The sequence below is a fragment of the Telmatherina bonti genome (assembly GCF_933228915.1).
Source record: "Telmatherina bonti genome assembly, chromosome: 12".
NCBI classification, from domain to species: Eukaryota; Metazoa; Chordata; class Actinopteri; order Atheriniformes; family Telmatherinidae; genus Telmatherina; species Telmatherina bonti.
The window spans coordinates 23,339,992-23,352,749 of record NC_136610.1 but is presented as its reverse complement, the minus strand read 5'-3'; the positions used below and the strand labels follow the sequence as shown (position 1 = coordinate 23,352,749).

Genomic DNA, 12,758 nt, shown 5'->3' with positions numbered 1-12,758 from the left:
AATAGTTGTTTGTGTTTCTGTGTTGGCCCTGTGATGGACTGACGACCTGACCAGGGTGTACCCTGCCTCCCGCCTAGTAGCTATCAGTTCCCCAGCACTGAGATAAGCAGGTGTAGAAAATGAATAGCTCGCTGGCAGCAAGGAATACTTACATCACATAACAACAATTAGTATTCGACAAATTATTATTTTTAACATCCTTGTCTGTTTCCGACCAGATTCTCACAAGTGCTACATCTCCATTAAACGCTTTTCACAAAAAAACTCCCATTGGTCAAAACAGATGTCAATCCACCTGGTTCTGATTTCTGGTGTGTCTGGTTCTGATAGAGGTTTCTCTCTGATAAAAACATGTTTACCACCCACCAGCCTGTACATGTGCAGGACAGGGGGCTGAATCGAGGAACAGATTTAATGTGATGACAGGACTGTCACATCACAGCAAGAAGATTTCTGGTTTTGGGTTTCTTTGTGAAGTTTGTATGTTCTTTCAAGCATGGCTTCTTCCCACAATCCAAGTTGTTAGATTAATCAGTGTTTCTAAATTATGTCAATAGGAGTGAGAGTGAGTATAAGTGGTTGTTTGTTTCTGTTAGAGTTGTGGTGGACGACCTGTCCAGGGTGTACCCTGTGATTGAAAACATCATCCTCATTTTTATCCAGCAGCTGATGTCTCACAGCCACACTATAGAATGTCACCAGAGCCGGATTAAAAGTGCCCAGGTCCCTGGGCCCAGAATGTTCCAGGGGCCCCCTTCCCCACCGCAACATTGTGAAAATTGTGAATGATACACTGTGAAACATCATTTTTAACATCTGGACACTGTGGTGTAACTATCTGGCTTTTATATACATTTTGTTATATGTCCAAACTGCTGGTGTTTTCCCTACGTGGGGCCCAAGTGGACGTGGTTCCCTGGGCCTGTGCCCATACGACCCATTGGATAATCCGGCCTTGAATGTCACTCAACTTTCATGACTGTTACAGTCCTACTTGCTAATCATGTAAGAGGCAGGACAGAAAAGTGCTGGGAGCAGAGTGAGACTGTTTCACATCTGAAAGCGACCTTCAGTTTGTCGCCTACTTTAACATCTCAACACTGATGCTGCATTACTGAATTCTTTTCAGAACCTCAGTTTTATTACAGAATGCTTGCAAACATTCTGATTAGTGGCCAAGTTGGCTTCTATAAGAGTATTTTTAGCTAAATGTGATGTGTGTAAAATGTGTAAACTTTCAGGATTCATAGCTTCACTTTTCTGTTTCTTAACATTTCACTACATCCAGTCATATTTGTGTTTTTTAGGGCATCAAATGTTTTTAGTGGCTTGAACACTCACAGATGTTCAAGTTAATTACGCCATATGCACCAATGCTGCCACATGTCCTTTGATCTGTGCACTAATAAAAAGCCTCGTGGTCTTCTTTTTAAAAAACAAGAAGTCAGATTGTAATTTGTGAGACCTCCAGAAAGTGTTTCACTTCATCACATCATAAATGAGCTCGGACCCAGAGAGCACATCAGTGAATCTGGATCTTGTTTATGTTTTTTTTTTTTTTTTAGCATTTCCACAGAAGACTTTTAACTTGCATTTCTGGGTGAAGGAACCAACCGACACTCTCACAGAGAAATGCTTCGCAGCTGCTGCAGTGATTTTAATTGACAATTATATCTGATTTTAATGAAGAGCTGCCTTAGAGCCTGAAGATCTCATCTGCTCAAAATCAGTTTTCAACCTTTGCCTAAACTTTCTGACATTCAAGGTGAGCAGATATTATTCAAGACAAATTTATTGTATTTATTTTATTTTTAATTGGATTTAAGGCTTGAATGACTTAAATAACAACCCAAACTGAAGACTGAGCTGTGCAGCAGTTTTATTTTCTATATTTTGACTTAAAGATATAAATTATATTAAGTAAATTTTTATCAGTGTAGTATCTTTTGAAAAAAATGTGTTTTCTTTTTCTGTATAAACTAGGGATGCTAAGATACTAACATAAAGTAAAATATCAAAGTTGTAACTAGCCCATTATTGTTCTTGCTTGACTAAACTATATATTTGCTTTGCTCCAGTCTAAGTCTCCTCTGCATACAGATGTAAGTGAACAAAGAAGCAAATATTCTTGTGAAGTGTTCCCTAGTGCCCCCTCAACTCATTGACTCACATCACATCCAGAGAAATAATCACTTCTTACACAAGAGGCCGTTGAGATTTGTTTTAATAAGCTTTTGTCATGTTTCTCACACACATTGGAATCCGAACATCAGCACACTAAAGCATGCAGGACACGTAATTCATGGGAGGTTGTAAGCTTGATGTAACGCTACCGATCACAGGTTTAGTGCAGCTTATGGTTCAGACGAGTCCATTTTTCATGAAAGCTGTCAACATCATTTCACATCCTCATCACAACATCTCTCTTAACCTCAACCAGAAGTGGGGAATGCAAAGAAACTAAACATCTGCAGGAAAGTCAGTGTGCACTTCAAAAAAAGCAATCAACCATTTATAGCTTATCTTCTTACTGAAGAAGGTTCTGATCTGCCTCAACAGCGAAGAGGGGGAGGAATCTGGATGTCGCGTGTAGCGGTGTGTATCCACAGCAACCAAGTCTGACAGTTACGCTCTCTCACAGCTTACTCTTGATGGTGGCCTCTGTGGGATGAGACAGAGAAAAATGGAAACATAAAACAAGTGGAGAGGAGATTTTACCTTGATCACGGAGCTGTTAATAGCATTTTGGCATTTTGAGCGTCTGTTTGGTTCAGACGGAGCTGTTAGCAAGGATTAGTCACTCACGGTTCAAAATGGTTAAGGACACACTCAAAACATGCAGACACACGTGTGCACTCATCAAACAGCCAGCCTGTGCAGGCTATGCCAGGTGTTGGAGACACATTAGGTTTATGGTGGAGACTTGGAGGCCTGCCTGCAGCAGCTCTGTCACACAGACAGACAGTTCCGGTTCATCTACCAGCCAAGCACCACTACTGCTCGCTCACTGCTGCTACAAAATCTGCTGCACATCCATTAGAGAAGAAAGATGCCAACAGCTTTTTAAAGAGACAAGCCTGCATATTTGGAAAATAATTTCCTCAGTTCACTGCCACAGTGTGAAGATGCAAAAGTTCTGATTTCATGCTTCAGGTGTAGACTTGATGCTGAGGCGCACTTTGACAGCTAAGCGTGTCTACTGGAAGTTTATTTCCTCAAAAAACTCAGAAAACAGATGTTTTAACTGAGAAGCAGACAGTCAGTATCAACTAATATCATCCGTCAGTCTTAACGCAGGCTTAATTGATAATCTGTAAACAGGAAAATATCTTCTGAGCTCTAAACATCGTAGCAAAAACAGGTCAAATGCTTTCATTTTAGTCTTTCTCTTTTAGTATGCAAACAGCTGAGGGAAGTATACATGGGATAAATGTGTGGAATGTTACACACGATCAATCTGAACACCATTCTCCTGCATGAACTACTTCTTAACCCTTTATAGGGCACTCAATGAAATACCTTGAAATGAGAAATTTTAACCTAAAATTGTCCTTCTGGTATGTACCAAGACCTCCATTATGTTGTCACATTAACATTAAAAAAAAAAAAGTTTCATGCTGAATATGTAAGAAAACGAAGTGATCAAAAACAGTCACTTGCCCCAGAAAGGGTTAAACAAGAAAATTGTAGGATAAAAATGTACATGCATCACTTTTACTTCAAACAACACACATGTTATTTTTCAAAGGCAGTAAAGTCTGATAAAATGATGAGGAAATCTAGTGAAACAGAGTTCAATATAAACCAAACAAGCCAATTTCACAGAGCTTGGATTTAATATTACTGAAGTAATGTCTTACCTTTTAATTTTTTTACGAGTATTTATACACATGCATCATTTCAACATCTATAAAATGTTAGAAACTTTATTACAAACTTCAGCAAAAATAAATGTTAACTCTTTTAAAGTGTCTGTTTGAATTGTTTGGTTGACTTTATTAAAATTGTGTAGCTGTGTCTCATTATGCAAACTCTAGAACCGTAAAAGGGTCTTACGAACCTTTTTGTAATCTTAACATTTATTTTCCAGTATGCCATTGGCCTCTGAACTTTGTTTTTCTTCATTACATTCAGTTTGTTTTCATTCAGTAGTTTTTTCTATTATAGTCAGAAGGCCCCAAAGCAAAAAGTCATTTCCTTTTTCTACTTTTATAAAAAAAAAAAAACATCTGAATTTAGCTTTCTGTGAGTCGGTCAAACTTGTTGTCTGTCCTTATGGCCAAGCCTGAAAACTTGTTTTTTTTTTTGTGTGGATGACTGAGGCTAAGGTGGAGGCACATCTTAATACATTTACTAAAAAGTAAGTGTATATGCATATTTCTTCATTGGCATGTTTTATTTGAGGATCTACACACAAGTATAAACTTGAACGGCTGTCATTGGGAGCTGTTTGTTTCCAGAATTAGGTTCCAGTTTGGTAACAGGTAGACAGAACAGAGTGTTTTTATCAATGGCCTTTTTTCCACACTTTTTTCCCCAAATTTTGTCCTAAATTAAAAACCACTTGATAATGATTGGAAGAGCATTTATTCAGTGGAGTTTTTGACTGATGTCAGAGTTTCTCAGCGGTCACACACTGAAAACTAACCTCCTTTACACAACTGCTTTTTACCTTGAGGCCAAACAGAAATGAGCTGCTGCCATGTTTCCAGCTTTACTTTACAAATAATTACTTTTTTAGTTTCTGACTGTTTGTGGTGCAGGAGGCTGCATGTTACACACTGAAGGAGGAAAGCTGATGTTGCTCACTGAATTTCTTACCATATTGGCTAAACTCATATTGAGCCAAAGTGGTTCCAGCTGAAGACAAATATAAAAAATGGGACATAAATTATGTATATATATATATATATATATACACACACACACACACAAACAATCAAAAAGACTAAATTAAATATCTATGCACCACAACTCTTGCATGTGGCACTGAAGAGCAGAGTGTGCATAAGGGACTACTTTTTGCAGAGCATTAATACAGATGGCTATAAAGTGAATCTGCACCACAGGATATGTTGGAGTGACCAAAAATAAACTTGCATCCTCACATTAAACTGTGTGTCAGTGTGATGTGGACACATCTACTTAGTCACCATCACATTTTTATCTACAGAGAGACTTTTTTTTTTTTTTTGAAGGGTACAAGTGCATCACAGTTGGAAATCTCATTATTTTTAGCCATTGATCTTTCCTGAGGTTTGAGACGAAATAAAAGAGAAACCCCTTCTGGTGGAATCGGTCCACAAAATGAATCTTCACACTGTGAACTTTCTCAAATGATGAACAGACCGCTTCTCTCTTCTCTTACTCTAACTCCTTATCAGTTTAAGGCATATATGTAATGCAAATCATCACTTTATGGCATGGCATCCATGTGGTCTTGAACTATGAGGCAGAATACATATCAGTATTATGCAGAGTGAAATATTCAAACGCCAGAATAACTTGTCTGCAGTGGAAACCATGAATCATCTCCTCTTCATTTAAAATCAGACTCCATTTCTGCTTTAGATTGCTAGTTAAGTTTCCCATTGTTGATCATTTTAGCTTTTTTATTCAAACTAATTTCAGTTCAGTTTTATGATTTGGCAACTGGGAATGTATAGGACCAGTTCATACTGTAGTACAGTAAGAGTTTTAAAGCTGCCAGTTCTAATACATGTTATAGAGCATACTATAAACATGAGAGATCATGATATATAACAAGCAGAAAGCATGAGACTTTTGAAACCTCACTTTGAAATAGTTTTAGAGAAAGGCTGAATTTGATTTATAGCAGCGGTAAAAGCAAGGCACTAGGGGTTAAGGCTGTTGTTGTAATACCAGCACTTAATTTGAATAATTGAGGGAATGAATAATCATGCTTAGGAACCACATTGCTTAGCAATGTAACACGATAAATCACAAGCATAATCAAAATAAATGTGAGAAGTCATCACGTCGCAGAGTAAGCTGACATGACTTCCCATAAAAGTGACGATATTTACTAACTTTAGTCAACCCAACAGATCAATCTGCAGTGCCAGCATCATACTTGCCTTTTAGCTTATTTTTAAGGAGGAGTCAGACGGTACTCGCACAGCAAAGACAGAACCTCCTTGGTATTTTTTTCATTCAAATCAGACACTTTTCACTTAAGTTAGACTTTGCAGCCGCACGTTCACGAACTCAGCATTATGCATAGTTTACACAGAGATTAGGGCTGCCTATCTAACAAAGAAACTGAATGTAGTTAAGCATGGGGCAAACACCACACTGTTACCTGAACAACAAACTGCCGCCACTGGTCAGGCTACAGGGATGGATGAAGAAGAATACAGAATCAAAAAAGATCTTTTAAATCACACTTGGAAAGTATTCATTCATTCATCATCCTTAACCACTTAGTCCAACAAAGGGTTGCAGGGAAGCTGGAGCCTATTCCAGCAGTCTTCGGGCGAAAGGCGGGGTACACCCTGGACAGCTCTCCAGTCCATCGCAGAGCCACACAGAGACAACCACTCATACTCACTCCAATGGGCAATTTCAGAGTAACCAATTAACCTAACATGCATGTCTTTGGATGGTGGGAGGAAGCTGGAGTACCCGGAGAGAACCCACACATACACAGAAAGAACATGCAAACTCCACACAGAACAGCCACTGTCCAAGCCCCGCCCTAGCAGAGGATTGAACCAGCAACTTTCTTGCTGTGAGGCCACTGTGCTAACCACTATCCCACCGTGCAGAAAAGAAAGAAAAGAAAAAGACGTTGGCTTTCTTTATTCTTGAGATCCTACGGTCCGGAATAAAAGTATTGTCACCCCTCCTTCATTTATATATTGCCATGGAAACAGGAATATGTCTAATGATTTACCAAAATTCATGCAAAGCTAAATGTAAATACAGTATATAAGGCTATGACAGAATTTGTACAATTCTATTGAGCTTGAAAGTCAATATTTGATTTATTCTTAGACAATCTGTCCCTACTTAGACAATTGTCCTGATCTCTGTCAATAACTGCTTCAATAATGTTGAGGTCAGAAACCTCGGATTCATCACAGCTTTAAGGGGATTCCTGTTGCTGCTGATTTTCAGTCCATTTGTAGTGTCATTTGGCATATGAGCTTTCTCATTGTTTTCCTTCCTTATTCCTTATGCTGACCATTACTGACAATGCTTCAGTGAACAGTAGTCATCTGAAGAACCATTTGCATATCAAATTTTTGATACGGGGCCTGAAATGATACTCTGATACTCTGTTAATGGTAAATGGACTTGTACTTCTATAGCGCTTTTCTAGTCATGCAGACCACTCAAAGCGCTTTACACTACTTGTCAATTTAGAACACACTCATACCCCGATAGGCACATCGGGGGTAGCTTGGGTTTCAGTGTCTTCCTAGGACACTTCCTAGGACACTTCGGCCTGTTAGGGGAAGCCTGGAATCGATCCCCCAACTTTCCAGTTGAAGGACAACTGCTCTTCCTCCTGAGCTACAGCTGCCCTTAATCAGCTTGTTGGCACACACAAGCCATGTCTGTCAAGCTGTGTAATCTTTGCCATGTTTTGTAGATGAAACTAAAGAAAATCATGTCTTTTGAAAGGTGTTTTTAACAAAGTATCTGAAGATACCATTTACAGGTTCCTATAGGTTTTCAAAAGTTAGATTTAAAACTTCATAAGAATTTTAAAACCAATAAAAGAATTTAAGGCCCATTTCATGGTAAAAATGAATGACTCCAAGAATTTGGAAAATGCATGTATTTACATCAGCAGTGACTGATTATTACACTAACCTGAATGTGTAAAGTGTAAGAGTTTGCTTCACTTAAACAGCTTGATCACAAAAACATGTTATCACAACACAGGTCCCACTACAATCACATGGATATAATGTCAATGGTGTTTAACATCTGTGACACTTTGGCTCTGAGTGTTGTGCAACACTAAAGCCTTGATCCTCAACGTTCCCAGTTTGATGTTCTTCGTGCACAAGGTGCATTGACCTGTAAATGGGTTCAACTGGGTCAAGAGGGACCCATTATCTAGCCATGTAATGTTCAATTGACATTTTTCCATTTTACTCATCAGATATAATTTTCAAGTCTCTTTCAGGTAGCTTTCTTTTGCACATAAAACGGTTTACGTGGGTTGAGTTAAATGTTCCCCAATCATATCGCCTCACAATCTCAGAGACAGTTGGTTCCAAATTTCAATATAGTTTAAAGGTATTAAATGTAGATTTGTAAATTTGAGACTTTTTAAGACCCTGCAGGAACCCTGATTTAAAAAGTGTTATTTTCTAAATTATTTGCAAAGCACTGGACCCGTCTGTGACGGCTACGCCTTAACAACTTTCTTTTATTTTTGTCTATAGGTAGGTAGGTGTGCTATGGATGGCTCCTTTTCATCAGAGCACCTGGTCTGAATGCACCTATGCTATTAAAGTTTTGTTTCCTGCATCTCTCGCTTTCTCTCTCAGATTGTTTTTTTGTTTTTATCCAGACACTAACAACCATTTGACACCACTGACTTCCACTTCTACATGATGCACACACTTATTTTCTGTTTCAGAGGACTATTTTTTTTAATAAATATATTTTTGTAGTAGACAGCTTGTCCTTCTCTCATTTTTGTCATGGCCTCCCACGCGGGCCACAACACCTTCTGAGGAAGACTGCAGATGTAGTCGGAACATGTCAACGTAACAAACAACTTTCTGACAATGTTTTTCTGATATTCATGACAAAAAAGGGAATTGGTAAGATGAGCAGATAATATGAACCTGATCTGATTCCACTACACTGGTTGATCTTTTGACTTAGGTATCATATCTATGATTAAATGATTCATAGTTCAGTGTTAAGAAGCTGAAAGAACTAAAACACACATTCTACTAGAAATGGACTGAAAAAAAAGTGAAAAAGCAGCCAAAGTCCAAAACAGACTTCATCAGACCTTTCAGAGATACAACTTAAAACATTTTAGTCTAACTCTTTAAAAGCAATATACTCAGAACGGAGGGTGGCTCAAAAGTTTTGCATAGTGCTTTGGTAATAATAAATTATTTCAATAAGTAGAAAATGCAGGCTTGTGTGTCACTAAATAAATACAGTAATGATCTCCTCCTTTACAACAGAATCCTGACATTTATTTAAATATAATCCCCCTTCATAGTTTGCATTCAGTTCAGTGTTAACTCTGTGTCACAGTTCCTGCTGCGTTGAGCAAAATAACTCAATCAAACAGAATAATAAGATAGTTTTTCACTTTGTGTTCTTTGGTTGAGGCTGTGTAACTATTTATGTGATTTTTGTCAGTTTTATCTCTGAATGAGCCAACGAGTGTTTGGGCTTCACTGACATGAGGAAAAAAAGTCATAAACATACGTGGTCCAGGACTCTGTGTGTGTGTGTGTGTGTGTGTGCATGGATTAAAGCAGATGTTTACTCAATCTAATTAAAGACATTTAAAAGGCTATATTTACACATTTTTGCATGTTTATCGGCCTCCTGCATGTGTCAAGTGCTTAACGTGGAAATAACACAGTGGATGATGAGAGTTTTTAACACACCACTGTATGTGTTAACAGTGTGTACGTATTTGAATGAGCTGAGCTGTAATTGCTGTATACAGGCATGTGTGTGAATGATGTGTGTGTTTATGAGAAGACAGCTCACCCGCAGGGAAGTAGAGAGGGAGGTTCTGTAGATACAGCTCCTTGTCCTTTGGCAAGAACACGCAGAAGATGACTCTGTCCAGCTGACACACACATACACATACATTAACAGAGATACAAAATGGCCTTTATTACATGCATATGCAGTTATTGTGAATTAATCAACTGCAGGAGGGAACAATGTGGTTGAGATTATGCACCAGCAATACCAGAAGAATGCAGCTAATGCATCAGTCCATTACTACACTATTAGCTCCCCATTATGATCATTCCACGACAAAGTGCTTATTACCCTGCATGCTGGGCACACAGTGCTGGAAATGAGAGGAAAAGTGTGTGAGACAGAAACAGAGGGCAGGGAGAGGCTTTTTTGGTACTCCTCTTGCATAAATCTGAGTGTGTGTGGATGTGCACAGTAGAGAAAACACACATACATTTTCAGAGATACAAACATAGCCTGTATGTGTGCTTGCTCCTAAGTGTTACGCATTGTGTTTATGTGTGTGAAACATTCATTCAGTCATTAATTTTCCTAACCGCTTAGTCCAATGAAGGGAAGCTGGTGTGTGAAACACTAGTTGACAAATCAGTCCACCACCATTAACACACGTGGATAAAGTACACACACGACCATAAACACAACAGCTTAAGAATTATGTCGGCCCAGTTTTTTTGATTACACTAAAATCTTAAAGTTGTGAGTTCCTGTCTACCCCGGTTCAGCTGTTGTTCTCTGCTTTGGTGCATCTGAACACACAGTTGGATGTTAAACATCTGCACATTTAAAGATTAAAGCTACTTCCCAACGGTAAAACTATGTTCTATAATGGTTTTGAGTTCATTTTCATAAGCAAGGCGTTTCAATGTCTGGCCAAGCTGTTCTGCCTGGTGAGGGACTTCAAGTCTTGTTGCTTTCAAAGACAGTATTTTCAGCAGCCTGATAGCCTGCGGCCCACGGCTTTCAGTCCAGGCTCGCTACACAATTACCATCACTCACCAGGATTTGCATGCATGCTAAAAGGTAATATATGGAAATGTGGGGTAACTAACTACATCCCCTGGGCTAAGGTGTAAGAATCTAACCTCTGTACCAAAGTGCCTCCACTGGCAGCAGGAAACAGTAACATCAGGAAACTAATTCTTATATTGCTGCAACATGGAGCCTGGAGATGCTGCAGCTAACAATAACATCAAGTGGTGGTAATGGTTCTCTAAGGAATGCCCTTCTTTAATGGAAGCACATTAGACAACTTGTAAATATTCCCTTCTCAAACGGAAAATCTAAAATACTTTGTACTTACTGACCTATTACCGAAAGTAATCCGGTGCCAGAAAAATTTACACACATTGATTACTTACTATACTCTATTGCAGATATGCATGAGGCAAACTCCGAGTGTCATGACTTTTTGTTCTCCATTTTTCCACATAGGGTCACATACCACACATTTTGCATTTACTCATCTTTTACTCTTTTATTCAAAGAACTTTCAAGGAGGAGTGACTTTCATCTTGGGTTATAGTAAAACACTGTAATATAACTGTGTAACTATTAATACTAAATTTATTCAAATGAAACAGCACAAGAAGAACAGATTAGTGAGTGCAAATTACGTGAAAGTTGAGTTATGATAGGTGGTAACTTTTTAAATTACTGTTGAAAGAGAAAATTGTACAAGTTCTCATAGCATTTGACAGCTCATTACTTCACCCTGGAGCCAAAGATTACTAGCTTAAAAGACAATCTAACAAAAACGTTTGTTTAGCTGCTGTTCTGTATCTTACAGTTGTACCAGTTTGCCAAGTTGAAACTGACAAATTTCTCATTTTCTCGGGACTTAATGTTGATCTTTACTTGAGATCTGAAATGCTGAAAACTACGTACACCTCAACTCAAAATGCTGACTAACCCATTTTGCAATTTGCTCCTAAACCTTCTGAAGTGCAGCGTGTTACGCTTTTACAAAATTACAAACATTAGAGCGAAATCCCCCTTAACCACCCCTCCACACCAACAAACACGTCTGGATCCAGTAGGTAAGAAACTAATGGATTTGGAAATTTTCCCCACTGGAATTACCACTAACAATCTCCCTCTCCTCCCAGAGGTTCCTGAACACCCTGCTCATCCATTTTGCTTAATTTTCTTTAAATAAACTCTGTTTTGTTCTCTGGATCGTCTGCATCTGAGTCTTTTACCAGACAGCTGGGCCTAACCGTAACACTGCATGGTTCTTTAGTAAAACAGAAAGAAACATTAACATGTGCTGCCAAGTAGCTTAATACAGCTAAATATGAGAATTCTTTCTAAAGGTATTACTTCTATATTAGCCCATCAGTAGGCAGAAATATTTGGAGTTACTGATTACATAAAAAAGAGCTTTAAAGTCACTTTAGTAGACAGACTCCCATCTCTCTCTAAATGGGAGGTTTAAGGTCCCCTTGGAGGTGAACTGCGTATTTCCAGTTTGGCATACTGTGGTTGGTTTAAAATTTGGATCCGTCATGGAAGCGAATGGTTGATTAGCACATGCTAAACTGCTCCCCTTATTGTTTTTTGTCTGTACTGTTTCAGCCCCTAAGTGGGTGGAATATCTACATGGCTTAAAGCCGCCACATTTGTTTGATTTCTTTGCACTAATAGTGTTGCTTTTATTGTGGAATAATCTGTTTTTTCTTTATTTAAAAAGGCTGATGCTCCAGTAGAGCCTGTTAATGGTTTCTGCCTGTTGTTTGAGAAGGTAACAGTGCATCATGTCATTTTTGTTTTAAAGATTATTTGTTTATAATCAATTCTGTGATCCTGGGGGAATATTTTAACTTTTCCCATCCTTTACCACACATGCTCTCAAAATTTGGACCTAAGGATTTACTTAACAGAGCAGCCAAAATGGTTAGTGTACTGGTGAAACTGCACATAGTCTTAAGGCCATTTACCCCCATGGGCCGGCCACACTCGCATCATTAGCTCTGTGCAAATAAAGATGTCTGCAGCAAAATAGCGGATCTCTCAATCAGGTTAAAGAGACCAGA

At 38.6% G+C, this 12,758-nt stretch overlaps 1 protein-coding gene across 3 annotated transcripts in view; it reads right to left on the bottom strand.

Annotated features, from left to right (window-relative positions):
• Positions 1–2,218: 2,218 nt before the first annotated feature.
• macrod1 (mono-ADP ribosylhydrolase 1) overlaps positions 2,219–12,758 on the bottom strand; it is a 139,954-nt gene continuing 129,414 nt past the window's right edge. The window contains exons 9-12 of one of the 3 annotated variants that reach the window (XR_013771533.1): positions 9,727–9,808; positions 6,323–6,352; positions 4,822–4,860; positions 2,219–2,661 (exon numbers count right to left, since the gene is read on the bottom strand). Coding sequence is in view for 2 of the 3 variants with exons in the window: in XM_079250611.1 (XP_079106737.1) it covers positions 2,636–2,661; positions 9,727–9,808 (108 nt within the window). In the remaining variant the exon portion in view is untranslated. The remainder of the gene's footprint in view (positions 2,662–4,821; positions 4,861–6,322; positions 6,353–9,726; positions 9,809–12,758) is intronic. The other 2 variants (XM_079250612.1, XM_079250611.1) reach the window with 2 other exon arrangements.